Source organism: Equus asinus, chromosome 26, assembly GCF_041296235.1.
Source record: "Equus asinus isolate D_3611 breed Donkey chromosome 26, EquAss-T2T_v2, whole genome shotgun sequence".
Classification (NCBI taxonomy): domain Eukaryota; kingdom Metazoa; phylum Chordata; class Mammalia; order Perissodactyla; family Equidae; genus Equus; species Equus asinus.
The window spans coordinates 39,916,771-39,943,189 of record NC_091815.1 but is presented as its reverse complement, the minus strand read 5'-3'; the positions used below and the strand labels follow the sequence as shown (position 1 = coordinate 39,943,189).

At 43.3% G+C, this 26,419-nt stretch overlaps 1 protein-coding gene, 1 long non-coding RNA gene and 1 pseudogene across 3 annotated transcripts; 2 read left to right on the top strand and 1 right to left on the bottom strand.

Moving 5' to 3' along the window:
* The first annotated feature begins 5,809 nt into the window (after nucleotides 1-5,809).
* On the top strand, nucleotides 5,810-8,969 carry LOC139042237 (uncharacterized). Its single transcript, XR_011498735.1, has 3 exons — nucleotides 5,810-5,910; nucleotides 6,924-7,116; nucleotides 8,833-8,969. It is a non-coding gene; the product is annotated as an uncharacterized lncRNA (long non-coding RNA).
* On the bottom strand, nucleotides 6,409-24,302 carry ZNF582 (zinc finger protein 582). 2 transcript variants are annotated; one of them, XM_014866685.3, is made up of 5 exons: nucleotides 23,810-23,946; nucleotides 22,125-22,228; nucleotides 20,754-20,880; nucleotides 20,400-20,495; nucleotides 6,409-11,105 (listed from the first exon to the last, which is right to left on the bottom strand). In XM_014866685.3, exons 3-5 carry the CDS (start codon nucleotides 20,785-20,787, stop codon nucleotides 9,787-9,789), a joined length of 1,449 nt encoding a protein of 482 aa, XP_014722171.1. In that variant the 5' UTR covers nucleotides 20,788-20,880; nucleotides 22,125-22,228; nucleotides 23,810-23,946; the 3' UTR covers nucleotides 6,409-9,786. The 2 variants fall into 2 exon arrangements, with proteins under 2 accessions (XP_014722171.1, XP_014722170.1); XM_014866684.3 differs by having other exon boundaries at nucleotides 6,416-11,105; nucleotides 22,142-22,228; nucleotides 23,810-24,302.
* On the top strand, nucleotides 11,459-12,692 carry LOC106847366 (solute carrier family 25 member 36 pseudogene; annotated as a pseudogene).
* Nucleotides 24,303-26,419: the final 2,117 nt, after the last annotated feature.

Below are 26,419 nucleotides of genomic sequence, written 5' to 3'. Positions count from 1 at the left end.
TTCCACATTCTTTACATTCACAGGGTCTTTCCCCAGTATGAATCCCTTGATGTTGAGGAAGATCAGAATGTCCTTCCCACATTGCTTGCATTTGTAATATTCCTCACTAGTATGAGTTTTCTGATGATTAAGAGATTTCTTCTGCCAAAAACCTTTTGTAAATTCAATACACACATAGGGCCTACTTCCAGATAGAACTTTCTGAAGCACGTTATGGGATGTTTGCTGTCTCCAAGTGGGTATTTCTTCACGGGTGAGTATGACTTGACTGGAATTTCCTTCCTATTTCTTTGTTGTCTCTTGAATGTGCCTTTACATTTCCAGTCATCTTGGAAGCTGGGGTCCTCAGGATCTTTGTTTATAAATTTTTCCATTTTCTCCCATTGGGATACCCAATCTGAAAGATAATGAAAAAGCAGAGATGCTTATTCTAGTACCTGCTCTCAGACGAGTTCCTCTTTGAATGGAGAGACACACGAGGAGTGGCTCATGAGTCAGAGATGCCCCCTGCAAGAGTGTGTGCTGATGAGGGTCATACTCTGCTCTGTAACCCTAGGGACTCTGAGGGGATCTTTCCAGGCATTACCTCAATTTCCAGGCTCCCTCCCAACTGACCTGGGCCACTACCTACAGTGCCACTGCCCTTGATCATCCTCCACTCACCTGGGTGCAGGCTTTGTGTGACATCACTCTCTACTACCCAGGCTTCCTTTCCTTGCTCCTTGAAGGAGATCACATTCAGCTTAGAAATAGAAAAACCTGCATACACTGAAAGAGATGGAACACAGTCGTAAAGAGGGTGTCCCAGAATTCATATCTGGTTCCTCATTATCCATGAAGAAATGAAACTAGAAAAGGCCAGAGAAGAGGAGGAAGTCATCTTTGGAATGGGGAAGAAGCTTCTTCAGGTGTTAGCCGATTCTATACAATCTCACTGAGAACAGAGAAGAAACTCAACCAGAGACTTGAAAGGCACCCCAGAAATTCACACCAGAGGCAGCAGATATCCCTGTGGGCAAATTTCAACCTTCCAGGGGTGCTAACGTCTTACCGAGAGGGTTGAAGTTGCTGAAGTCCTCCAGCATCATTCTCTATACAGATCCTTCTGAGTCCGGCTCATCCTGAGAGATGACCATAGTCACATCCCTAACCACCACTAACCCGGAAACAAATTGAGGATTTGTGCCATTGAAGTAAATATGACTAGAAAATCGCAAGGATGGAAAAGGACATTGTAGGAAGTGGGGAGACACATCAAGGGAATAAGGTGAGGCAGGGTGAGGACAGTGAGGAAACTGGCAACTGAGGTGGTCTACATGTTCTTGATATGTCTACTAAGAGCAACACAACTTCATAAAGGGAGATATTTCCATCAAAAAACACTTCAAAGAACAAGGAGTTCAGTTCAGTGGTTTCACAATAAATGAAACTGTATAGAAGCTCACTGCACAACTTCTTATGTCTGAATTCTTCTCTCCTTCTGTTAAGAAATTAGGGAGCAAATATGGCAACACATTGATATTTCTTAAATGAATGCTTTCATAATAAAATGTTTCAAGAAAAGTTAAACTTGAGAAGTGGTTGTCAATTAGGGGAAGTTTTGCCCCCAGAAGATATCTGGCAATGCCTGCAGACATTTTAGTGGTCACCACTGGGGAGAGGACACGACTAGCACCTAGTGAGTAGAGGTCAGAGATGCTGCTGACCATCCACCAGTGCACAGGACAGCCCCCCAAAGCTAAGAATTATCAGCATCAGATGTCATTAGTGTTGAGGTTCAGAAATCTTGAACTAGAGAAACAATTTTTTCATGGAATCATTCCAAAATGTTTAACAGACTCTCTGTTAGGTATTAGAAAATAAGATTTGCATATTATTTAAAAATGTATTGAAAAGTCAGGTTCATCACTGTGTCTGCATATTACCCTCCCTTACTGGGTCATACCCTTTACTATAGATTTATTGTTACTGGCTACATACTTTCCCATGAAATTGTACCAAGTGACTCAACCTTTTTTAAATTTTTGGACACTGAGCTCAAACTAGATATCTTTAGGGATTTTCCCAGCTCTGATGGTTTATGATTTTCAAGAACTCCTGCATTCCAGCTAGTCTCACCTAGCCCATTCCCCTAATTGTCCCCTTTCCTTGCTCCTAAGTAAGAGCATGCTGATGGAGGATATTCCAGGCTCACACACATGTGGCCCACTGTTCACACATGTGGCTCAACCTCAGATCTGACCTTGGATCAGACATCCACCTGAAGGGATTCCCAGGCAATATCCCAGGTTCTATAACCAAACTCCCAAATGCCATCCCCAGTTCAAAAGATCTGGAAAAGAAGGCACTGTCATCACATCCTGAGACTGAGACATTCTGGCTTCATTCGGGCCACTGTAGTAAAGTACCATGGTCTGGGTGGCTTATATACAACCAAAATTTCTCACTTCTGGAGGCTGGACATCCAAGATCAGGTACCAGCATTATTGGGTTCTGGTGAAGGGCCTCTTACAGGTTGCAGGTGGCCAACTTCTTGTGTCCTCACATGGTGGAAGCAGGCGAGGGATCTCTCTGGAGCTTCTCTTAGAAAGACACTTATCCCATTCATCATGACCTAGTCACCCGCTAAAGGCCCCATCTCCAAGTACCATCACCTTGGGGGTGAGGTTTCAACATATGAATTTGGGGGGACACATTCAGACCACAGCAGAGACCAACCAACACCACTGCCCATCTTGTCCAACAGGAAACCCTCGTCTGTGGATTACCATTAAAGCATTATTATGTGTGTTTAAACATATTAGCTCATCAAATCATACTCCATGTGGTAGTCTTTCATTTTTCTGTCAAGCAATGCATTTCCGGTCCATCAAGCCTCCAGGCAGAACTGAACTGATAGGAGATTCTAAGTGATGTGCTGACCACATGAACCCAGGACAGAGAGGAGATGGATTCTTAGTGAGGGCTCAGGACCACTGGTTCCTTTCACCGTCTCAAATGGGAAAAAACAGAGATTGCAGGCTTGGGTGAGACTGAGGCAGGAGATATTCCTTCAATCATATGAAGTGACCAGAGCTTAAGGAAGGAGAAAGAAAGCACAGCTCACCTGGGACATGGCTTTCAGAATAGCAAAGGCTGATGAGTCCTCCTCCAGACTCCTCCCCTGGGGAAGGGTGAGTCCTGAGAAGGCAGAGCCAAGGAAGGAAGAGGAAACATGAGAGGTCAGGCTTGCTCACAGCTCCCAGAAGGAGAGGTTGCAATTCTCTTCCTCCTCCTTCCTGCACTGGCCTTCCAGTGTTCGGGAGCATACTGAGCATTTTGGACAGACTTTCAAGATGTTGCCCACCCCTTAATTCTGCCCCTCCCATCCCATTCTGCTGCTGATGAGTTGACATTGAGTTACCAAAGGGAAGATGAATTTGAGTGGGCCTCACCTAATCAGACGAGCCCTGTAAAAGCAGAAGAAAGAGATGCTCCTGCTGGCCTCGATGAAGAAAACAGTGATGTTCTGGACTGCCCATGGAGAGGTATGGCCCCGAGGAGCTGAGAGTGACCCTGGTGGACAGCCAGCAAGAGAATGGGTACCTGCAACTGTAAGGAAATGAATTTTGCCAACAACTAGTGGCCTTGAAGGAAGACCTGAGCTGCAAGTAAGAACCACAGTGTGGCCAACACCTTGGTTGTTGCCTGAGCAAAGGATCCAGCTGAGCCGTGCCCAGACTCCCATGGAAACTGGGAGATACTGAAGGTTATGTTGTTTTCAGCCTCTGAACTTGTGATAATTTATCATATAGCAATAGAAAACTAACACAATGAGGTTGATGGGGAGATCATGGACATATCTCAGCCATCCCCAACCCTAAGGAACCGTCTCCAGCCCTAATGAGTAAACAAGGATGAGGTGGCCCACCCATTCTGATTTTCCAAAATCGCCAGAGTTCCTGGTTCAGGAGGAAGGATTCAGCCAGATCAGCAACGCATGTCTGAAACGTCGATGGGGATACTGGGTGGGGTTCTGACCTGGCAGAGCTGCCCCCGTGGCCCCAAGGACCAGACACAAGCTCACTGGAGCCACACGCAGCATGAGGCTGGCTGCTATTGGCCAAAGAGCAGTGGACAAGCCCAAATCAGGAACAAGAACAAAGTAACAGCATAAACTGAGAGAGAATATAAAATAAGTATGTCTTAAAAGGTATAAAGAGATCAAAAACTCTTCAAAAATATAACTTTTATTAACTGTATAGTACTCCACCACATGGATGGACCTGGGAGATTCACACAGAAGTCTATGATTTGCCCAGTCATTGATTGTAGAGCACTCCTTTTGGACAAGTCCTTAAGGTCTTTCCCAGACACCTGCTTCTGGACCAGTGGTTCCAAATTTTTGAGAGATGGTATATTAAGAGCACAAACTAGAGTGAGACTGCCTGGGGTTGGAATGGCAGCTGCACCAGGATCCTCAACTTCTCTATGCCTCAGTTCCCCGCTCTTTACAGTGGATTGATGACACTAGTTACCTCAGAGGGGTGCTGTGAGAATTGAGTTATACTATGCAAAGCTCTTATTACAGTGCTTGCTACATGGTGATCAACAAACGTTTACACATAAATATAGACACATAGAGATCTATATTCATAAATATCTGTATCGGATCTATTGATACACCCATATAGATGTCTCGCTCTCTCGTTGAACTAACTCTAGTCAAGCTTCTCTAAGCCCTCAAGGCCCCAGTCTTGGGCTCTGTCCTTGGCCCAATTAGTCCAGTTTTAGCAAGAATTCTGCTAGGTCAGTTTAGCAAAAATCCCCCACCCATGATATCTGATCAGATTCCTCATCCCTCACCTTCAATAGCACTGGCCGCCTTCAGAAAGAATCCTATTGAGTCCCTTTAGCCAAAATCTCCCCTTATCCTTGATGTTTTCATAGTAATTCTCCATCCACTGACCTCTGCCCTCTCCTTGGCTAAGATCCCTACTTGCTCTTATATTCGGAGTGGAGCCCAGTTCTGTGCTGAGCTCTCTCTTCCATATGGCAATAATTTCTGAATAAAACTTGCCTTTTCCGCTTTAACTTCTGTCGGGCTCGAGTGTTCTCTGACCGTATACGGGGGAGGCTCAGAGACCTTCGAGAATTCATACAACTACAGTCCTCTTCCTAAGGAAAATGCAAATTTAAAAAACTGCTATTGGGGCTGGCCTGGTCCTGCAGCAGTTAAGTTGGCACGTTCGCTTTGGTGGCTGGGGGTTCGCAGGTTCAGATCCCGGGTGCGGACATGGCACCGCTTGTCAAGCCATGCTGTGGCAGGCGTCCCACATATAAAGTAGAGGAAGATGGGCAGGGATGTTAGCTCAGGGCCAGTCTTCCTCAGCAAAAAGAGGAGGATTGGCAGTAGATGTTAGCTCAGGGCTAATCTTCCTCCGAAAAAAAAGAAAGAAAATAAACTTTATTTTAAAAAAACAAGCTCCCGCGAGCCTCACCGTACTGCCCTCGGTACCGTGTTGGCCAAGGAGCTCCCGCGCTGCGGACCGGAAGGGCCTCCCGCTCGCCCTCACACGCGACAATCGCTCTGACGCAAGATGGCGCAGAGACGCCGCATGGGTCCCGCCCCGGACGCCTGGAGCTCAGTCTCCGGCCCAGCCTGAGGAACCCGGAGGCGCCAGACCCACGGGGACCCGCAGTCCCTTCTGGGAAATATGGTCCAGAGGCGAAGGAGCCACGGCCCGCCCATTCTAAAGGGCCGGTCGCCCAAGGGATGCTGGGAAGACGGATCCGGGCTGTGATTGGACTCCGGCAGCAGTGGCTTCTGGGATGTGTAGTTCGGTACTTGGCTCCAGTTATGCCTGCAGCCCGGCCTTTCGACCCCTCAACTTTGGCCTCGTCAGGCGGCCTAGGACCGGACCCTCGTCTGTGAGTTTTTGTGGCTGTGGGACGTGACTTGTCATACGTGCCCTGCGTACTGCTCCGAGTGTGAGGTGTGGGGCAGCCCGTGTGTGACGTGACGGTTTGTGGGGAGAAGCAGGCCAGTGGATACGCGCGAATGACGAAGCCGCTGGGTGCGGCGACGGGCGCGTGTGGGGGGCGGGTGGGCGAGCGCGGCTGGCTTCGGGGTTCGCGGCTTTGTGTGTGACGTGCGTGTGTGGGTGACCCCGTGACTCAGCCTTCCTTCAGTCCCGCGGTATGAGCGTGACCACAATTGTTGGGAAACCGTGCAGGTTTGAGGTGATACAGGGCCGCGTGGGCAGGAACGTGAGTGTAGGGCTAGGGGTCTGTGTGGTTGCCTGGGGGGGGGGTGTGGAGGGGGGGCGATAACTTCTTTAGGGTTTGCCTTCCCCATTTATAAATATGATGATAACTCCAGGTTTCTTATTACCCTGAAGTTTTGCAGCAAAGGACAAAAATATAAAACACGATGAAAACATGATTTTTATGTTAAAGAAACTCACAATTATGATGGAGGAAAATCCAAAATCAGCCTAAAATCTTAAAATCTGAAGATGGGCTTTAAAACAATTCTTACTCTGGTGTGGCCAGTCTTGGCTCTGACGTTATAGTTAGACGTTCCTTTCCTTTTGCCGGTTGGAAGATGGCCGTGGAAAACTGCAGAAGCCTTGCACTGCAGAGCTGGCCTTGCCCATCCTGAAGCACGGGTCTGGGATACGCATGGCTACTATGCCCATTCTCTGAATAAGGATGCTTTCCCTCAGATGGTCCCAAAGTTTGTTCAAGGCAGCAGTCTGTGCCTGAGCCAGGCCCAGAACCCGAGTTCCTGTCCCTTTAGTTTTGTTTCCATCATCCTTCATGGCTTCTGCGATGTCGTGAGGCAGACGTCTTCCATCTCTGATCCTGCTTTCTCTAAGGAATTGACTACCTTGATTCCACCTCTGTGGGGCTGGAATAATTAGAGGAGTGTTTCTCTGCAGGCATCGTGTTTGATGGAAGAGTTTAGAGTCACAGACCTGAGTGGAAATACCAGCTCAACCACCCACGTCCTGGCTTTGTGTTTTTCAGCAAGTCACTCAACTTTTCTACATCTGTTTTGTTTTTTCTCCTATAAAGAAAATCTAATCTGAGTGCGGAGTTATTTGGAGGAATTATGGTTACCAATACTAAAAGGTGAGTTAGGCATAGAGAGGTTGAATTTCACACTTGGAGAATCCAAGCCCAGGAAGGTAATGTTCTGTTGGTATAATAGACAGGAGGGAAAAAGGATAGGAAGCATACCTATATTTTTACTGCACACTTTTCTTACATCTTCAAGTTTTTGAATCATGAGGATATACTGCTTATTCAAGATGTTAAAGTTTTAAAATAGAAATGAAATAGAACAATTGAGAAGTACTAATTAAACACTATTTAGAGGAAAATTTCCTTGGGCTAGAAAAAAGACATGAGATTATTTAAACATATCCTGCTGAAGTTCCTGAATTCTAAGGACAGAAAGAAACTCTTGCCCAATGCAGGACAGAAGCAGTTACTGTGGTAGGCAGAATTATGGCCCTCCAAAGATGTCTCCATCCTAATCCCAGGAACTTGTGAATGTTATGTTACATGGCAAGGAGCAATTAAATTGCAGATAGAATTAAGGTTGTTAACCAGCTGACTTTAGGACAAGATTATTCTGGATTGTCCAGATGAGCCCACTGTAATTACAAGGGTCCTTAAAGAGGACTATAATAGTGCTCTCATTTTGCCCAAATAATGATTAAGAATGGGGAGATAACTACTACCCTAAGCTCAGTGGGAAGTTCCAATTTAGCAAGAGAAAAGAAGAATGATCAGCCAGCGAAGGAAAGATAAAGACCAAGATAACATAAATAGTACACACAATGTGAAATGAAAGGAATGAAATTAAATTATTACACTAAATAAAAATGTGAACTTCCCTGTAGAAAACAATTCATATTTTGAGTTTTAAAAAATCAGCTGTATGTTTTTTGTAAGAAATAACTAAAATGATGGGTTGAAAATAAATGGCTGGGCAAAAACATACCAGGTAAACAAAGATAAATCACTAATATTTGTATTACACAGTATGAAAATAAAATACCAAAAGGATTACACCAGGCTAAGTTTAGCAAACTTTTTATCTAAAGGACCAGACAGTAAATATGGGCTTCACGGCCACAGTCTTTGTTACAGCCACTCAGCTCTGCTGTTGTAGTGCAAAAGCAGTTGGAGACAATATGTAACTAAACGAGCATGGCTGTGTTCCAATAAAACTTGACTTATAAAACAGGCAGCAGCCCAGATTTGGTTTGTTGACCCCTACACTCGACAGAATGGGATATTATATAATAAAAGGTATGATTCATAAATAGGGGTAAAGTTATATGTCTTTATAGGTCAAACAACATAAAGAGTAAAAATCTCTGGAAATGCAAGATCTTAGTTAAAAAAATTCAGTTTTAGGAAATTCTGATCCAGTATACCAAATTATGTAAGAACAGGAGAATTTGATCATTATAATCCACTGACTTAAATAGAATCTTGTATCCAAAAAAAGTACAATATATTTTTTTCAGTGTTATGGGACACATACAAAAATCAATCCTGTACTTAGCCACAAAGAAAAATGTCAAATTCAAAAAAGTAGCTATTTTCAGGCCACATTTACCCATCATAATAAAATAAAACTTGAAGTTATGTTATTTAGGATGCTTTCAGCTGCAAGTTTACAAAATATCCAACTAAAAGTAACTTCAGCAATAAAGGCTTATTTTTCTTACATAACAAGGCATCAGAGAGAGTTCCAGAATTGGCCTTGAAGCTGAATGTTGTCAGTGCTCTGGGTCAGCTTCTCTGAGATCCTGTTTCTCTTTTTAATTCCAGGATGGCTGCAGCAGCTCCAGGTATCATATTCTCATAGGAAAATGTTTAAAAGCAAGAAATGATAGGGAAGGAGTCTTCCAAATATATCTGTCTTCTGAATGAGGAAAATATTTTCCAAAAGCCCCTATAGATCCCTGGAACACACTGGCCATATGGGCCATCCTGAGCTGCAAAGGAGGCTGAAAATTAGCATCTGACATCTTCAGATTCTAAGGCAAGACACAGATGCACCAACAGGAAGGGAAATTGGGTATGGCTGCTAGGTAGGCAACCAACCCCTTCTATCTGTGACAGAAGTTATAAAAGGCAACCCAAAACAATTAATGTGGAAATTAAGAAACCCTGTTGTAAATTTAGTTTACTCTTGGATCAGGAAGAAATAAAAACTGAGATGATAAAGTAACAACCACTTTCTATGTCATCATTTTCGATTTTTATTTTCCATTAATTTGTTCTTTCATCATCTGAGTGTTTGGTATTCTCTTTTCTGGCTTCTTTCTTCTAATATTTTTCTGAAAGTGGTTAGTACATTCAGTATATTTGAGTATAATCTTTCAGGTTTTCATGTTTTGCGTGCATTGAAAGGCCATAAAAATTCCTGAGTAGCTTTAGCCACATCCCAGATCTCTCATTGTCATTCTTTTCATTACCATTCATGGTAACTGCATGATTTATTTCCTTGTTAACCAAGAGTAATTTGGCTTTTTTCTTTTTAATTTCCAAGAAAATTAAAACTTTTGGCTATTGTTAAAGTTATGACACTGTGGTTAGAAAATGTAATTCTAGAATGTGTTAGAGACAAAATTTTTTCCAACCTTTCCTTGCTTCTTTGACAAACATGGTCTAAACATTTTACATCCTTAAAGTTTTTCTTCAGTATGAATATTATGACAAAGGACAGAGGAGAGCTCTGGCTGAAGGCATGCTCACTTGAATGAATAATTTGTGCTTAGCCTAAGCTAGTGGGCTCTTCCCGTTACTTCCATTCACATGGTTGCTTGCTAACATAAATTCTCTGATGATTAATAAGGGATAAGTGCTGATGGAGGGCTTTTCTACATTTATTATATCCACTTGTGTTTCTTTATTATGCACCTTTTGATGTTGAATAGTTGAATCATGATTTATAGTCCTCTCACATTCCTTATATTCATAAGGCTTTTCCTCAGTATGAATTACCTGATGTTGAATCAGTTGTGAACAATGACTAAAGGCCTTCCCACATTCCTTACATTCATATGGTTTCTCACCCGTATGAATTCTATAATGTACAGTAAGATGGGAGACCCGTTTGAAAGCCCTACCACAGACCTTACATTGGTAGGGTTTCTCTCCAGTGTGAATTCTCTGATGTTGCTTAAGTTGTGAGCTCACCCTAAAGGTTTTCCCACATGCCTTACATTCATAGGGTTTTTCACCAGTATGAATTCTCTGATGTCGAATAAGAGTTGAGCCTTGATTAAAGGCCTTCCCACATTCCTTACATTCATAGAGTTTCTTGCCAGTATGAATAGTCTGATGTTGAATTAACTGAGACCGATGACTAAAGGTCTTCCCACATTCCTTGCATGCATAGGGTTTTTCACCAGTATGAATTCTGTAATGTACTTTAAGATGTGAGATCCGATTGAAGGCCTTGCCACATTCCTTACATTGATAGGGTTTCTCGCCAGTATGAATTCGCTGATGTTCAATCAGCTGTGAGCTTCGACTAAAGGCCTTTGCACAGTCCTTACATTCATAAGGTTTCTCACCAGTATGAACTCTCTGATGTTGTATGAAATTTGAGCCAGAATTGAAGGCCTTTCCACATTCCTTACATTCATAGGGTTTCTTGCCAGAATGAATATTCTCATGTTGAATTAGTCGTGAGCCATATTTAAAGGCCTTCCCACATTCCTTACATTTATAGGGTTTCTCATTACTATGAATTCCTTGATGATTAATAAGGAGGTCCTCTTGCCAGAAGTCTTTTCTACATTCGTTATATCCATAGGGTTTTTCTCCAGTATGAATTTTGTGATAAAAAGTAAGGGATGCTTGCTGGTCGAAAGTAGACATTTCTTCATGACTGATTATCATTTGACTCAAATGTCCATCTGGATTTCCCTGTTGTCTGTCAAGGTGGCTTCTGCATTCCCAATCATCTTGGAAGCTTGAGCACTCAAGACCATAACTTGTAAGGCTTTCCATTATCTCCCACCGGGGTGACTGTGTTTCATAAATGTGCTGCTTTGGAGATAATTCCTTGGTATCATACCTGGACTCCAATACTGAAAAAGAACAAAACAGCAACTATGTGTTTGCTTTTTCCTTTTGCAGAAAAAGGAACTTCTATAGTAAAAACTAGAAAGTTTAGACTTAATACCTATAAACTCTTGAATGTGTCTAAGCAATTAGGAAATGGACGAGTAGAACAGAGAAAGAGGAAATACCATAAATTGAGAGGAAGTAATCAGAGAGAAAGACTATAAGGATAGTTCTAAAATGTTAGTGTGGATCAGAATCATCTCTGAACCATGTTTTTAAAAAATGAGTGTTTCTGTGAAAACCTAGAAAAGACAAATATAACCTAGAGTGACAGAAAACAAATTGTTGGTTACCTGGGGCTAGGCTATGAGCAACTATGTGGGAGGAGCACAAGGGAACTTTTCAGGGTGATGAAAATGTTCCCTATCTGGTCTGTAGTGATAGTTACGTAACTGTATACATTTGATAATACTCATAAAAATATTATACTTAAAATGCATGCATTTTGTTGAATATAAATTATATCTCAATAAAGTTGATTTTAAAAAATGATGGAGGGGGGTGGCTGGATCCTTGTCTGGTCAGAGGAACACAGTGGTGCATCTGCTTGCCAGCGGATGTGGTGGTACAGGAGGCCATTCTCACACATCCACTGGAAGGTGTAATAACACAGCTGTGGTCTTCTGTTGTGATGCTTTCTATCTCTGAAGTTTAGCTGAACATCATAGCTAGAGCTAGTGTCAACTGGACCAGCCTCTCCCGGATCTTTCCACTGCCTGAAGGTGACCTTGGGAAAAGCAGTCTTGTTCCTTGTTTAAGAGGATTAGGCTCCAGTTTATTGGGGATTGCCTCTTCCAGAACATTCTTTGCCACTTATTCAAACTGCAAGGAAAAGCTGAATGGTGTATTTGATCCTGATTCTGCCCCATGCATGGTTTTGGCTGCAGTGGCCTATTTTACTACAATCACAGCAACCAATCCCATTTGGCTACTAAAGAGTTGGTTACAGCCTAATGCAAGGAACCATGGGAAAAAGCAAATGGGTGCTTTTGAATGTGCTCATGAAGTGTATTAGACAGATGACCCAAGAGGACTTTATAGGGGCATGTCTGCTTCATATGGTGGCATATCAGGGACTGTTATTCATTTGGTTATTTGTGAAAATATTAAGCAGAAACTACTGGAATAAAAGATTACTTCGATGATGGAAGATGATAGGAGTCTGTGAAAGAAGCATCATTTTGTGGGAATGATCTTGTGTCACCTCAGAAACCTGTGCCACAATCACAGTGCATCCACGTGAAGCTGTAACAAGACTATGTGAAGAGGGCACAAAGTAAAGATATTTTTTCAAACACCACGTTTGGTTGTTCAAGAGGAAGGTTAGGGGTCTCTTTACTATGGTCTAACAACTTTGGTCAGACAGATTCCAAACAGCCATTATGTTGGCTACCTATGAACTGGTGGTCAGTCTACTCAATGGTTAGCAACATCCAACTGCCATCCTATAAAGAAGGACAACCAAAAGATTGCAGTGGACCATGGAATATTAAAGCCAGCTTGGTGGACAGAAGAAAATTAGTTTGGGAACATGTAACTATGCCCAAATGGAAGTTTGGTTTTAGGAATTAAAGTGATCACACACTCCTTGGTCTTTTTGGCAATGTCAGGGCCAACCCAGTGGCGTAGCAGTCAAGTTCACATGCTCTGCTTTGGCGGCCTGAGGTTCACTGGTTCAGATCCCAGGCACAGACCTATACCCCACTCATCAAGCCATGCTGTAGCAGGCATCCCACATATAAAGTAGAGGAAGCTGGGAATGGATGTTAGTTCAGGGCCAGTCTTCCTCAAAAAAAACCCCCCAAAAACAAAACAAAAAAACCCTCAGCTGCCCCTAAGGGCATAAACTAAAAGCACTCCTCTCTCCAAACTGCCACTTTTTCTACCACAGACACCTAACACAGTTGAGTTTTGTTGATTTATGGCAGTCAGAGTATAGTATTGTTTATTCCATGAGCACTTCTGCACTCATCTAAATTAAGATAGTACTGACAGTCATAATTTTCTAACTTCTGGCTTCTGTTCAACTCCCTGTAGAGTTGCAAAATAGCAATAAAAGAAGTGAGGTCCTCTGTATTATTTTCACATTTTCCTGACAGGACCTGACAGAGTTATTTTAAAAGTTAATTATATAACATTAATAGTCACTGTTTTTGGACAACCAATTAAATAATGTCTACAAATCTTATGTACAGTCTTAGCATTAAAATGTTTGGTTTCATCATATGCAACCTCAAGGGATCCCAAATGGCCAAAATAATCTTGAAGAACAAAGTTGGTCTCACATTTCCTTATTTCAAAACATATTACAGGGGCTGGCCCCGTGGCCGAGTGGTTAAGTTCGCGCGCTCCGCTGCAGGTGGCCCAGTGTTTCGTCGGTTCGAATCCTGGGCGCGGACATGGCACTGCTCGTCAGACCACGCTGAGGCAGCGTCCCACATGCCACAACTAGAGGAACCCACAACGAAGAATACACAACTATGTACCGGGGGGCTTTGGGGAGAAAAAGGAAAAAATAAAGTCTTTAAAAAAAAAAAAAAAAAAAAGACCTTTAAAAAAAAAACAAAAAAAAAAAACATATTACAAAGCTACAGTAATCAAAACAGTGTGGTACTGGCATAAACGCAGACATACAGACCAATGGAACAGAATAAAGAACCCAGAAATAAACCTTTATGCATATGGTCAAATGATCTTCAAAAAGGGTGCCAATGGATGTTAGCTCAGGGCCAGTCTTCCTCAGCAAAAAGAGGAGGATTGGCAGCAGTTAGCTCAGGGCTAACCTTCCTCAAAAAAAAAAAAAAAAAAAAAAAAAGGGTGCCAAGACCACACAATGGGGAAAGAATAGTCTCTTCAACAAATGGTGCTGAGGCAATTGGATATGCACATGCAAAAGAATGAAGCAGGACCCTTACCTTACACCATATACAAAAATTAACTCAAAATGGATTAATGACCTAAATGTAAAACCTAAAACTGTAAAGCTCCTAGAACAAAACATAGGAGGAAAGCTTCATGACATTGCATTTGGCAATGATTTCTTGGATATGGCACCAAAAACACAGGCACCGAAAGCAAAAACAGACAAGTGGAACTACTAATCATCACTATCATTAGAAAAATGCATACCAAAACTAAGAGATATTTCCTCACAGCTATTAGGATGGCCACTATCCAAAAAAAAAAAAGACCAGAAAACAACAAGTCTTGACAAAGATGTGGAGAAATTGGAACCCTTTGGTGGAAATGTAAAATGGTGCAGTCCCTATGGAAAACAGTATGGTGGCTCCTAAAATAATTGAAAATAGAATTACCACATATGATCCAGAAATTCTCTTCTGGGTATATATCTGAATGAACAGAAAGCAGAATCTGCAAGAGATATCTACACTTCCATGTTTGTTGCAACATTATTCACAAAAGCCAAGAGGTGGAAGCAACCCAAATGTCCATCAACAGATTAATGGATAAAAAAATCGTGGCTGGGGCCAGCCCTGAGGCATCTGGCATGCTCCACTTCAGTGGCCCAGGTTCATGGGTTTGGATCCCGGGTGCAGACCTACACCACTCAACAAGCCATGCTGTGGTGGCACCCCACATACAAAATAGAAGAAAATGGGGACAGCTGTTAGCTCTGGGGCTAATCTTCCTCAGGCAAAAAAAAAAAAAAAAAGAGGAAGACTGTCAACAGATGTTAGCTCAGAGCAAATCTTCCTCACTAAAAAAAAAACCAAAAAACCTGGCATATACATACAGCCTTAAAATGGAAGGAAATCCTGTCACATGCTACAATATGGATGAACCTAAAGGACATAATGCTAAGTGACAGAAGCTAGACAGAAAAGACCCCATATTATATGATTCTGTTTATGTGAAATATCCACAAAAAGCAAATCCATAGAGACAGAAGGCAGATCAGTGGTTGCCAGGAGCTGGGGGGAGGCAGAAATAAAGAATGACTGCTTAATGGCTACAGGGTTTCCTTTTGGGGGTATGTCTAGGAAAAACACACTTCTCAACACAGCTCTGCTCTCCATACTTTACTTCTGACACTTTTGGTCACCAAATATGTGTGGGTTTTTCCCTCACACCAAGCAATTCTCCAACTCTCTGGCAGATACTGACTGGGCGACCTACAAATTTAAGTCAATTCTGACACTATCTGTGTCAGATCCCACAGACTAAGGGCTCAGTCCCACAAGACTGCCTCTGCCTGCCCCATAAATTGGAGGTTCCCATGACCCCCTTCCTGGGGTTCAATCATTTACTAGAACGGCTCACAGAATTCAGGAAAACAGTGTACTTACTAGACTACCAGTTTATTACAAAGGATGTAACTCAGGAACAGCCAGATGGAAGAGAGGCACAGGGCAAGACATGGGAGAAAGGACGTGGAGCTTCCATGCTGTGTCTGGGTGCCACCCTCCCAGCACCTCCGTGTGTTCCCCAAACTGCAGGCTCTCTGAACCCCATACTTTAGGGGTTTTTATGGAAGTTTCATAACATGGGCATCACTGATTAAATCACTGGCCAGTAGTGATTAACTCAACCTCCAGCGCCTGTCCCCTCCCTGGAGGTTGCGGGGTGGGGCTGAAAGTTCCAACCCTCTCATTGCATAATTAGTTCCCCTCTCAACCAGCCCTCATCCTGAAGCTATCCAGGAGATCTCAGCCACTAGTCATCTCCTTAGCATATAAGGAGATACTTATGCCTTCAGAGAGTCCAAGGGTTTTAAGAGCTGTGTGCCAAACAGAGATGAAGACCAAAAATATATTTCTTGTTATAAATCACAATATCACAGGGTGATAAAAATATTCTGACACTAGATAATGGTGACAGTTGTACAACACTGTATATGTAATAAATGCCAATAAACTATACACTTTAGGAAGGTGAATTTTGTTATATATATTTTACTGTAACTTAAAAAAAATTAAAAAGGAACACTTTCCAGAAAAATTATAAATTACCACAATTGGCTCAAGAATGCAACACTTGAATGTTTATAGAGTCGTTATTCAGTATTAGGAGTTTAGTATTAGGTCTACTCATACAATCCAGAGTTTATAGATTGAAAGAAAAAAACTTAAAATATGAAAAGGTGAGTACTTTTTTAACCTAATAAAATATCCCTATCTCATTCCTAAATCTGATATTATGCTTAATGAGAAGACACTAAAAACATTCCTATAGGTTGAGAACAAGATTAATATGTAAATATTGCCATTAACATTGTTCTGGGAGTACTGCATAATCAGCATCCTAATCAAGCAAGAGAGAAAAATCTCAGAGGTAGAAAATGCAAAAACGTTTTCACTATTTGCAGATGATATAATTGAATACTTGGAGTGCTCAAGAGAATTATGTGAAAAACTGTCATAAACAGAAAATTCAGTAAGTTGGGTTAGCTACAAAATTAATCTGAAGATATAAATGGCTTTTGTCATATATAAAAAATAACAAGTTGGAGTATACTGTGGATGAATGCCATATTATATTATGGATTATGCCATTTCCAATAGCAGCAATAAATATAAAATACCAAAGAATAAATGTAGTAAGAAATGTACAAGATCTATACAAAGAAAATGTTAAAACCTTCATCAGGGATGGACATCAATGAAGGGAAAAGCCTATTGTGTTCTTCAAGAGAAGACTCTACATAATAAATCAGTTTTCTCCCAAATGAATCTATAAATTTACCATGATCTCAGTAAATTTATAATTTACTAATTACAACCAGTAAAAAAAAAATTATATAATTTTGTTTTTGGAAATAAGTATTCTGACTCTAAAGTTCAGCTCAGGGGCTGGCCCAGTGGCATCGCGGTTAAGTTCGCATGCTCTGCTTTGGTGGCCTGAGATTTGCTCGTTTGGATCCTGGGCACAGACCTACACACCACTCATCAAGCCATGCTGTGGCGGCATCCTACACAGAAGAACTAGAAGGATTTACAACTAGGATATACAACTATGTACTGGGGCTTTGGGGAGAAAAAAGAAGATTGGCAACAGATGTTAGCTTAGGACCAATCTTCCTCACCAAAAAAGGATACCTTAAAATAAATAAATACATAAATAAAGTTCAGCTGGAAAAATAAATGAGACTAGCCAAGAAAATTCTGAAAATAAGAATGAAGAGGGACTAATTCTACTGGATATTTAAAATACATTTAAACCCTCAATAATTAAAACAGTATGGGATGGACACACATGGTCAGAGAGATTAAGGAGGTAGAATAAAAAGTCCAAAAATAGATCCAAATACAGTGTTACAACAGCAGATGATAAAGGTGGCTCTACAGACAGTGGTAAAACGATCAAGTTAGTTAATAAATGCTGTTTGAATAACTCCATAACAATCTGGAAAGCAACGTGAAATCACAACTTAGAGTGGGATAAATTCCATACAGATCATAAATAACATCATAAATAAATTAGAGAAAATCATAGGAGACTCGTTTTATAACCTCAGAAGGGGAAGTCCTCTTTAAATATGTCACAAACCCACACATCTAAGGAGTAAAAAAATTGAGCACCTCAAACAAATATGTGCCGTCACAACTCAAACGCCAAAACAAAAGCACACATCTATTCTCTGACACTACAGGGGTGGTGGGCAGAATAACAGCCCCCGAAGCTGCCCACGTCCTCATCCCTGGCACCGTGAGTATGGGAGGTGACACGGCAGCACATGCCTTCTCTCCCAGTGCTCACTCCACAGCTGACCTCACCCACTCCCAGGGGCCGATGACCATGTCAGTGTGGATGAATCGACCATACCTGTAATGCTTAGTTCTTTGCTCCCCATCTGAAATTCTCTTACAGTTCACTGTACTTTGTGGAAACTGTTTATCGATATGTTTTTGGTCTCATGTCACACTGTAACTTTGGTTCTCAGTCAGGGAAGATTCTCCCCAGAGAAGACATCTGGCAATGTCTGGAGATGTTGATGGTTGTCACAAATGAGGGGAGGGGTCTACTGGCATCTAGTGAATAGAGTCCAGGGAGGCTGCTAAACATCCTGTAATGCACAGGATAGCCCCCACGACAAAGAGTTATCTCGCCCAAAATGTCAACACTGCTGAGGTTGAGAAACCCCCACTCAGAGCAGGAGCACCCCAGGCAGAGGGGACAGTGAGGGAAGAGGCCCTGAGACAGGAGCCTGCTTGCCATGCCAAAGCCGGGGCTGGTAAACTCGTATCATCTGCTTTCGAGCTACCACGGCAGAGCTGGGTAGCTGTGACAGAGACCAGACAGCTGGCAAAGCCTAAAATATTTACAGTCCGGCCTTTAAAGAAAACACTGGCCAACCCCTATGTGAAAGAAACAGCAAAGAGGCTTGTGTGGCTGTAACGGAATGAGCAACAGGGAGAGTGGCAGGAGATGAAATCAGAGGGGAGGCAGATCATACAGAGCAACACAGACCAACAGAACTTTCTGTGATACTAATATGTTCTAGTCTGTGCTGTCCAATATGGCAGCCACCAGCCACACATGGCTACTGAGCATCTGAAATGCGGCCAGGGTGACTGTGGAATGGAATGTTACATTTTATTTAGTTTTAGTTAGAACTAAAATTTAAATGGCACATGTGGCTGGTGGCTTCTATATTGGACAACACAGACATAGCGCTTGCTAGTCCATGGTATCAATTTTGGGGTTTCTCTTAAGTGAAATGGGGTGTCTCTGGCAGGTTTTGAGCAGGATACATCCTCGCTGAAGTTTTGTTTTGTTTCAAGTATTTTTTTTTGGTGAGGAAGATAGGCCATGAGATAACATCTGTTGCCAATCTTCCTCTGTTTTTTGCTCTCCCCAAAGCCCCAGTACATAGTTGTATATCCTAGTTGTAGGTCATTCTAGTTCTTTGTAGGATACCGCTACAGGATGGCTTGATGAGCAGTGTGTAGGTCCGCGCCCAGGATCAGAACTGGCAAACCCTGGGCTGCTGAAGCAGAGCATGTGAACTTAACCACTCAGCCACAGGGCTGGCCCCTCTCACTGAAGTTTTGAGAAGGTCAGTCTGGCTGCTGTGTGGATAATACAATGTAGTGGACAAAAGTGGAAGCAGAGGACGGGGAGGAGGCTACTGCAATAGTCCAAGCCAAAGATGACGGTAGTGTGGATGTGCATGATAGCAGTGGTGTTGGTGAGAAGTAGTTAAATTCTGGATATATTTCGAGGTAGAGCTAACAGGATTTGCTGACAGACTGACTAAGTGTGTAAGAGAGGAGTCAAGGATGCTTCAAGAGTATTTGACTTGAGTAAGTAGTAGAATCGAGTCCCCTGTTACTAAAGTGCAGAAGAAAGGGGAAGAGTAGATTTGCTAGGGAGGATCGAGGACTCCCTTTTGGACTTGTTAAGTTCGAAGTACCTGGTGAACATCCAAGTGGACATGATGAGAAGGGGTTGGTTATACGTATCTGGGGTTTCAGGGAGAAGCTGAAGGTGAAGGTAGTAACTCAGGCTGTCCAACAGAACTTTCGGCAATGATGGAAATGTTCTGTATCTGCGTTATTCGATACAGTAGCCACTAGCCACAAAGTGGCTACTAAACATTTGAAATATGACAAGTGCAACGGAGGTAATGAATTTTAAAATGTATTTAATTGTAATTAATTTAAATGTCAATAGCCACAGGAGGCCAGTAGCTCCATATTAGACAGCACAGGTATGAATGGTATTTATGGCTTGGTAATGAAGGTCCTGGGGAATGGAAATAAACAGAAAAGAAGAGGCTGAAGTCTGAGACCTGGGGTGCTCAAACATTTAGAGACGGTGAGAAGATCCACGAAAGAAGGCTGAGGATGGTTTTTTGTTTTTTGGTGAGGAAGATTTGCCACAAGCCAACATCCATTGCCAGTCTTCCTTTTTTTCTTTTTATGTGGGCTACCACCACAGCATGGCTGCTAACAGACGAGTGGTATAGGTCCGTGCCTGGGAACTGAACCCAGGCTGCCAAAGCAGAGCACGCCAGACTTAACCAATAGGCTACTGGGGCTGGCCCCTGAGGATGGCTTATGATGTAGGCAAGAACAAGAGGTAGTGATGACCCAAACACACAAAACTATTTCAGGAAGGAAGAGGCAACCACTTTTGTCAAATGCTGCTGACAAGCTAAGGAAGATGATGACTGGGATCTGACCTCTGAGTTTGGCAACTTGGAAAATTTTCTAACTCAAAGGGCCTGCTTCCCTGTAGACCACCTGGATGGTTATCTGCGATGGCTTCTCTCTCCCCACACAGGCCTCACTCACCTGGGCACAGGCCTCCTGTCGCCGCTTTCTCCACCATCCAGGGCTCTTTGCCTTGCTCCAAGAAGGAGATCACATCAGGTTTGGAAATGGCAAGACCTGGATTTGAAGAAAAAACATGCCACTGGGTTATGGTGTGGGTCCCCAGAATTATGATGCAGGGCCTGGTCATCAATCAGGAAAGGCAGTTGCAAGAAGAGCCAGGAAAAGATGTGACAGTCACCTGAGGGTTAGGGAAGATGTAGCTTCAGCCCATGGAGCTGCCTTTTAATCACTCAAAAGGCACCCCGAAATTGACAAGGAAGGAACACAAGTGCCCGAGGGTAATGTCCAAATTAAGAGGCCAGGTCACCTTACCCAGTGAGACAAGGTTGCTATAGGTTTCCAACATCACGTCTCTGTACAAATCCCTCTGAGCAGGTGCCAGCCATTCCCACTCTTCTTGGGAGAAGACTACAGCCACATCCCTGAACAAGTCTGACCCCTGGAACAACAGGCAGGTGTGATATATGCATATTTCAAGGAAATGTTTCTTGGTGGGATGAGAGGAGATGGAGGGGGTCTTTGCAGGAATGGGTGTTCTGGTGAAAAGGAAGGCTGGAGGCCTCCAAAGTGAACACGTGACAGGAGAAAATGGGCCTGAGTAAAACAGAATGTTCAAATGCTCTTGAACTTTCCTTTTTACTACAAACCAAAGCTCTTATACCCAGGTCTGGGATGAAAATTAAAACCCAGCAAAATGGAGTTTTCCCAATTTTGACAAAAACAGTGTAATAAAGCACATGGCCTACTCTGTCCTTGGCATGTCTACAGTCTCAATGTGAAACCTATAATTTCTACTTTTATGGAATAACCAAAAAGGCCAGACCAACAATTTTTGATAGACTTACCCCTGAATATTCTATTAAAGAAATATTTTCTATCTTAGAAAATAGGATTTTCATGTAAGTTGAGAATTGCTTGAAGACATAGATTCATCATTATGTCAGAACATATCACAAGTATTTTTCCTTATGAGAAAATTCCTGAACTAAGATTACTTTTACTAGCTGTACAATTTTCTATCTAGTGGAAAAAATGACTTAACTCTTCTCCTGTTTTCAATGCAAAGATTGGATCGGATCTCTGAAGGCTCTTCCGAGCACTGACTATCCAGATTCTGAACGATTCAGCCCTCTCGCTGATGGTCTCCCAGTCCCTAGCTCTGCCCTTCTCTTGCTCTTAAGCTGAAGAAGCTGATGGAAAATGACCCAGATTCAAATGCTCTGTTCAACCCCAAAGTGGACCTTAATCCTGGCATCTAATCTCTCAAGAATTCCCAGCTGAGCCTCAAATACACACCCAACCATCAATACCTCCCAAAGCAGGAGACTGAGCCCTACACTGAAATCAAGACCAACCAAGACCTGTTCCCTTGCTTTCCTATGGGATGTTCCTCATAAGTATTCATCTCTATTTCATCAAACCTCGGTTCCTCTAAGGGATGCTCTCAAGTTATACAGGGAAATGATTTCTGCTCCATCTGGCCTCCTGGCAGAATGACAAGCCATCAGAAGATGTGGGATGCTATACAGAATAAATCCATGGGCATTGGTCAGAGTGGAGAGGGCAAGGGGAGAGGGTACTAGCTGCCTGGTTTTTTAATTCCTGAAAATGGGAACCTCTGAGAACCAGATTCCTGGATAAAACCAGGTGAGAAGCTTCAGGATAAGGAAAGCAAATATTTACATGATTTTAAAACTCACGAGGGACATGACTTTTAGAATTCCATGGGCTGATGGGTCGTCCTCCTGGTTCCTCTTGGGGAAGGGCAGAGTCCTGAGATGGCAGAGCTGGAGGAGGAAAGAGCAAACATGAGGCCAGGCTTGCCTCACAGCTCCCAGAATGCCACAGTTACAAGTAAACCCTTAACTCCCACCCCCACAAAAACTAGAGAGAGTTAGGACAAACTGTGGCCCTCACCCAATTCCAGGAAACCCAGTTTTAACTCCTGCAAGGAGACAGGGAACCAGTGGCTCTTTCTCTTCCATTTCCCCTAAATACCCAGAGAATTCCATCTTGTTACTGATGCAAATCTGAGGTTGGGATGCTCAGACCTGGGACAGTGACTGAGATCACATGGTGTCCCAAGGACAAGGAAGGCTGTCCTCAGGCCAGGGAGCACAGTCTGCCTGATCTGCATCAGCCCAGCCCACAACGAAGCCTTTCCAGAACCAGACCATTTAACTCTCTCATGCCCACAATGTAACGCCCTCAAGTCTCCCTGGCTCTTTATCCAACTTCCAAATTCACAAAGAACCCCACAGCACTACCTAAGGCCTGTTGGACGCCACTTTGTGGACCCTGCCTTGAGTCAACAAATGGGGTGTGGTTGCAATGGGCAAATTAGATGGAGCAGGCCCAGTATTCCATTACCATCACATAAATATGCCCCTGCACGGAGACATAACAGTGAGCAAAGCTGAATGCACAATATTTGCTGAAACACAAAATTAGTACATAACAGTCCACAAGTAGGCAAGTGGTTGAATCATTTTTGGCACAGCCGTATGACAGATGCCAAGCAACTATCAAAAACGATGTGGGGCAACATTAACCCACAATGAAAGATATTCACAACTGGACCCTTTGTACAACATGAGAACATTCAGCAAAAGAAGTCAAACCCACCCACCTACTAACATGAGCTAAAAACCCAAAAAACAAAAACAAAACTGGAATAGAAAATATCCAAGTATTAAGAGAGATGTCATTTAACCACTTCTTGAGTTCATCATTATACTAGTAGCATTTTATAAAGGAACTTAGGACAGTGCCTGGCATGTTACAAATATTTAACTCTAAATGTGTAAATGAGATAATTATGAACCTTAATATCATGTAATAGGCATTTTTCCTTACTATGACCACTGTTTCAGCATTATTTGTATTAGCTGTATAATATTTTATTGTATGAGTGGCCCGTGATTTACTCAACCATTTCCCTCTTGTTGGACATAGATTTTGAACAAGATTATCTAAAATGTTCCCAAGTATAAGCCTCTGCTTCTAAACTAGTGGTTCCAAATCTTTTGGGGTCTTGCTCTTTGAGAATCTCATGAAACAAGACTTCGTCCCAGATTTGGAAAAAAAAAAGACACGCGTAAAAATGAATGTAAAACATCCACAGGCATTTTCAGGGGGTTGGGACCCCTCCACACCACCTAGAGGCTCCAAGGACCCGCGCTATGAGCCTAGACGCAGAAAGGGGGCGCTAGCGGGGGCCGATGGGAAATGTAGTCCAGAGCCGGGAAAGCCGCAGACCGACGCTAGGGCGAGACGTTCCGGTTCTTCCCAGGCCCGAGTCCCGCCCGACCGCGGCGCCCGCTCCCGCAAGGACCTCGGAGCGTCTGGCACGCTCCAAAGCCCCTCACCTGCCGCCACCTCAGATCCAGGTGCCACCACAGTCGCGCCTCCCGTAACCCCGCGCGCGCTTGCCCCTCGGCACCGTCGGACCTGCCGCCTGGAGCCGGAAGACGGCGCAGACGCACAACACCCCGCCGGTGCTGCGTCGCGATTGGGCCAGCTCCGCAGTCTCTTCTGGGAAACGTAGTTTCTAGGAGTAAAGGCCAAAGTGAAGCCCCAAAGCGGATCTCGCGATGTTTCGGGGTGGGCGGGGCCCGTGCGCGTGTGTGAGACCCTGGGGGACACGACGGAGCTGTTCGATGGCAGCGGTCGCCGTGGGAAGGTCTGTGTCGTGGCGGGTGCGGCCTGCGCGGGATCCTCTCTCTGATTGCGGGTGACTGTGGGTCACCGTGTGTGCGGGGTTCCTGTGACTGTGCGTGTCGTTTCTGGTTCTGACTTGGTCGTTGAGTGTGTGACCGGAGCCCCTCAGCGCTGGCTGCACGCTGGCGTGTGACTGTGAAACCTGTGTCTGTGTGAAATTTTTCTCACCTATTAAATCACCATTTCCGTGGAGCAGCCATTTTACCAGGAGGTTTGGAGGGAGGAAAAAGCCCAAGAGTTTATCTGGTAACTAGTTTTAAGCCTTCCATCTAAGCCGAAATAAATGTAGATCGTGAGGGGGAATGCAAAAGCGGCAGGTGTGTTTTCAATGCGATGCAAGGAGTTTTCTGTTATGAGGTGACGTGTCTCGGCCAAGTCCCCTCCTGCCACAGGGGCTCACCTCTGGGGTGTGAGGGTGTGAGAAGCCCTGGACTCGACTCGTCCTGTCCGTTGGGGTCCGGGGTCCCCGTGCTGGTCGGGCCCGTCCTGCCTGGTCTCCGAGGGGAAAGGTTCCCGGTGGTACCTTTGTCCTCGAGCCGGGCCGAGCGTCCTGAGCTCTGGTCTCTGGGTTTGATCTTGTTTCCGTTAGAACATGTACTCTTGTGCCTGCCTTCTTGAAACGTTTTATCTGAGATTTGTTCGTGCCCATGTTGCTGCAAGGATGTCAGTTCCTCTAAGTTAGTTTAGAAATTTAATTTAAACCCAACAAAAATACCAACGCTGTCTTTCACCTTGGAAATACACAAGTTGACACTAAAGGTCAAATAAAAAAATAAACATGCGAGAATGGCTGGGAATACTCCGAGAAAGGAAAGATGTGAGATGTGCTGACGCTGCCAGATATTAAAGCATTCTAGAAAGCTTCTATAATTATAACTGCGGTATTGGCTCAGGAATTGTCAGACCAGTAGAAGAGAGTAGAAAGTCCAGAAACATTATCAAATACAGAGGGAAATTTAGTGTATAATAAGGGCGGCAAATCATTGGGGTAAAAATGGACTTTTTAATAAATAATCTTGGAGAATAACTGGATAGTCATTTGGAAAAAGAAAATTGGACTCATACCTCACATCATGCAAAAGAATAAGCCCCAAATTGATCAGAGGTCTAAATTAAACCATACAAGTACCAGACGTGTACAGAGGTGAGTTCCATATAGCCTGGATGTATGGAAAAACTATGACTCAAAAGTCCAGATTTAAAGATTGCTATCTTTGAGAACATAAAACTAAAGCACTTTTATAAGGCAAAATGCACCAAAAGCAAAGGCAAAAGACAAATGACAAACAAAAGATATTTATGACTCTATATGTTTCAGATAAGGAGCTAGTAGTCCTAATGTATAACAACAAAAAACGAAACAAAAAAGGCAAATAACTTCTGACCTCAGCTTAGATTTTTTTGGTAGTAGCATTGGGGTGGCGATTTGGAAACTATTTTGTATACATTGTAGGATTGAGCACATGAATAAATATACTGTATTGGTTTGTTGGGAGCCAGTGTTTTACTGTGGGAGAAGAGAAATAGAAAGCAAGCATAAATCCTGTGGTGTTGAATTCGTGTGAACTCATCATTAAAAAGGTGTGTACCTCAGGGGGCTGGCCCTGTGGCCGAGTGGTTGGGTTCGCGCGCTCTGCTGCAGGCTGCCCAGTGTTTCGTTGGTTCGAGTCCTGGGCGCGGACATGGCACTGCTCATCAAGCCACGCTGAGGCAGCATCCCACATGCCACAACTAGAAGGACCCACAGCGAAGGATATGCAACTCTGTACTGGGGGGCTTTGGGGAGAAAAAGGAAAAAATAAAATCTTTAAAAAAAAAAAAAATGTGTGTACCTCACCCAGGTGATAAGGTTAACAGCCATAGTGATGTCATCCTGATAGCAAGTACTTTTGATAAGATGTGATGAAAATGGCACCTTACTTCTATGGTCTTCCTCTCAAAAACGCATAACACCAGTCTAATGAGAAAACATCAAATAAATGCCAATTCAGGAAAATTCTACAAAATATCTGACCAGGGGCTGTCCTGGCGGCCTGGTGGTTAAGTTCATGTGCTCCGCTTCCGTGGCCTGGTATTTGCAGGTTTGGATCCAAGGCACAGACCTAGCACTGCTCCTCAAACCACCCTGTGGCAGCATCCCACATACAAAATAGAGGGAGATTGGCACAGATGTTAGCTCAGAGCCAATCTTCCTCACACACACACACAAATGTATCTGATTAGAACCCCTCAAAACTGTGAAAGTCATTAAAAACGGA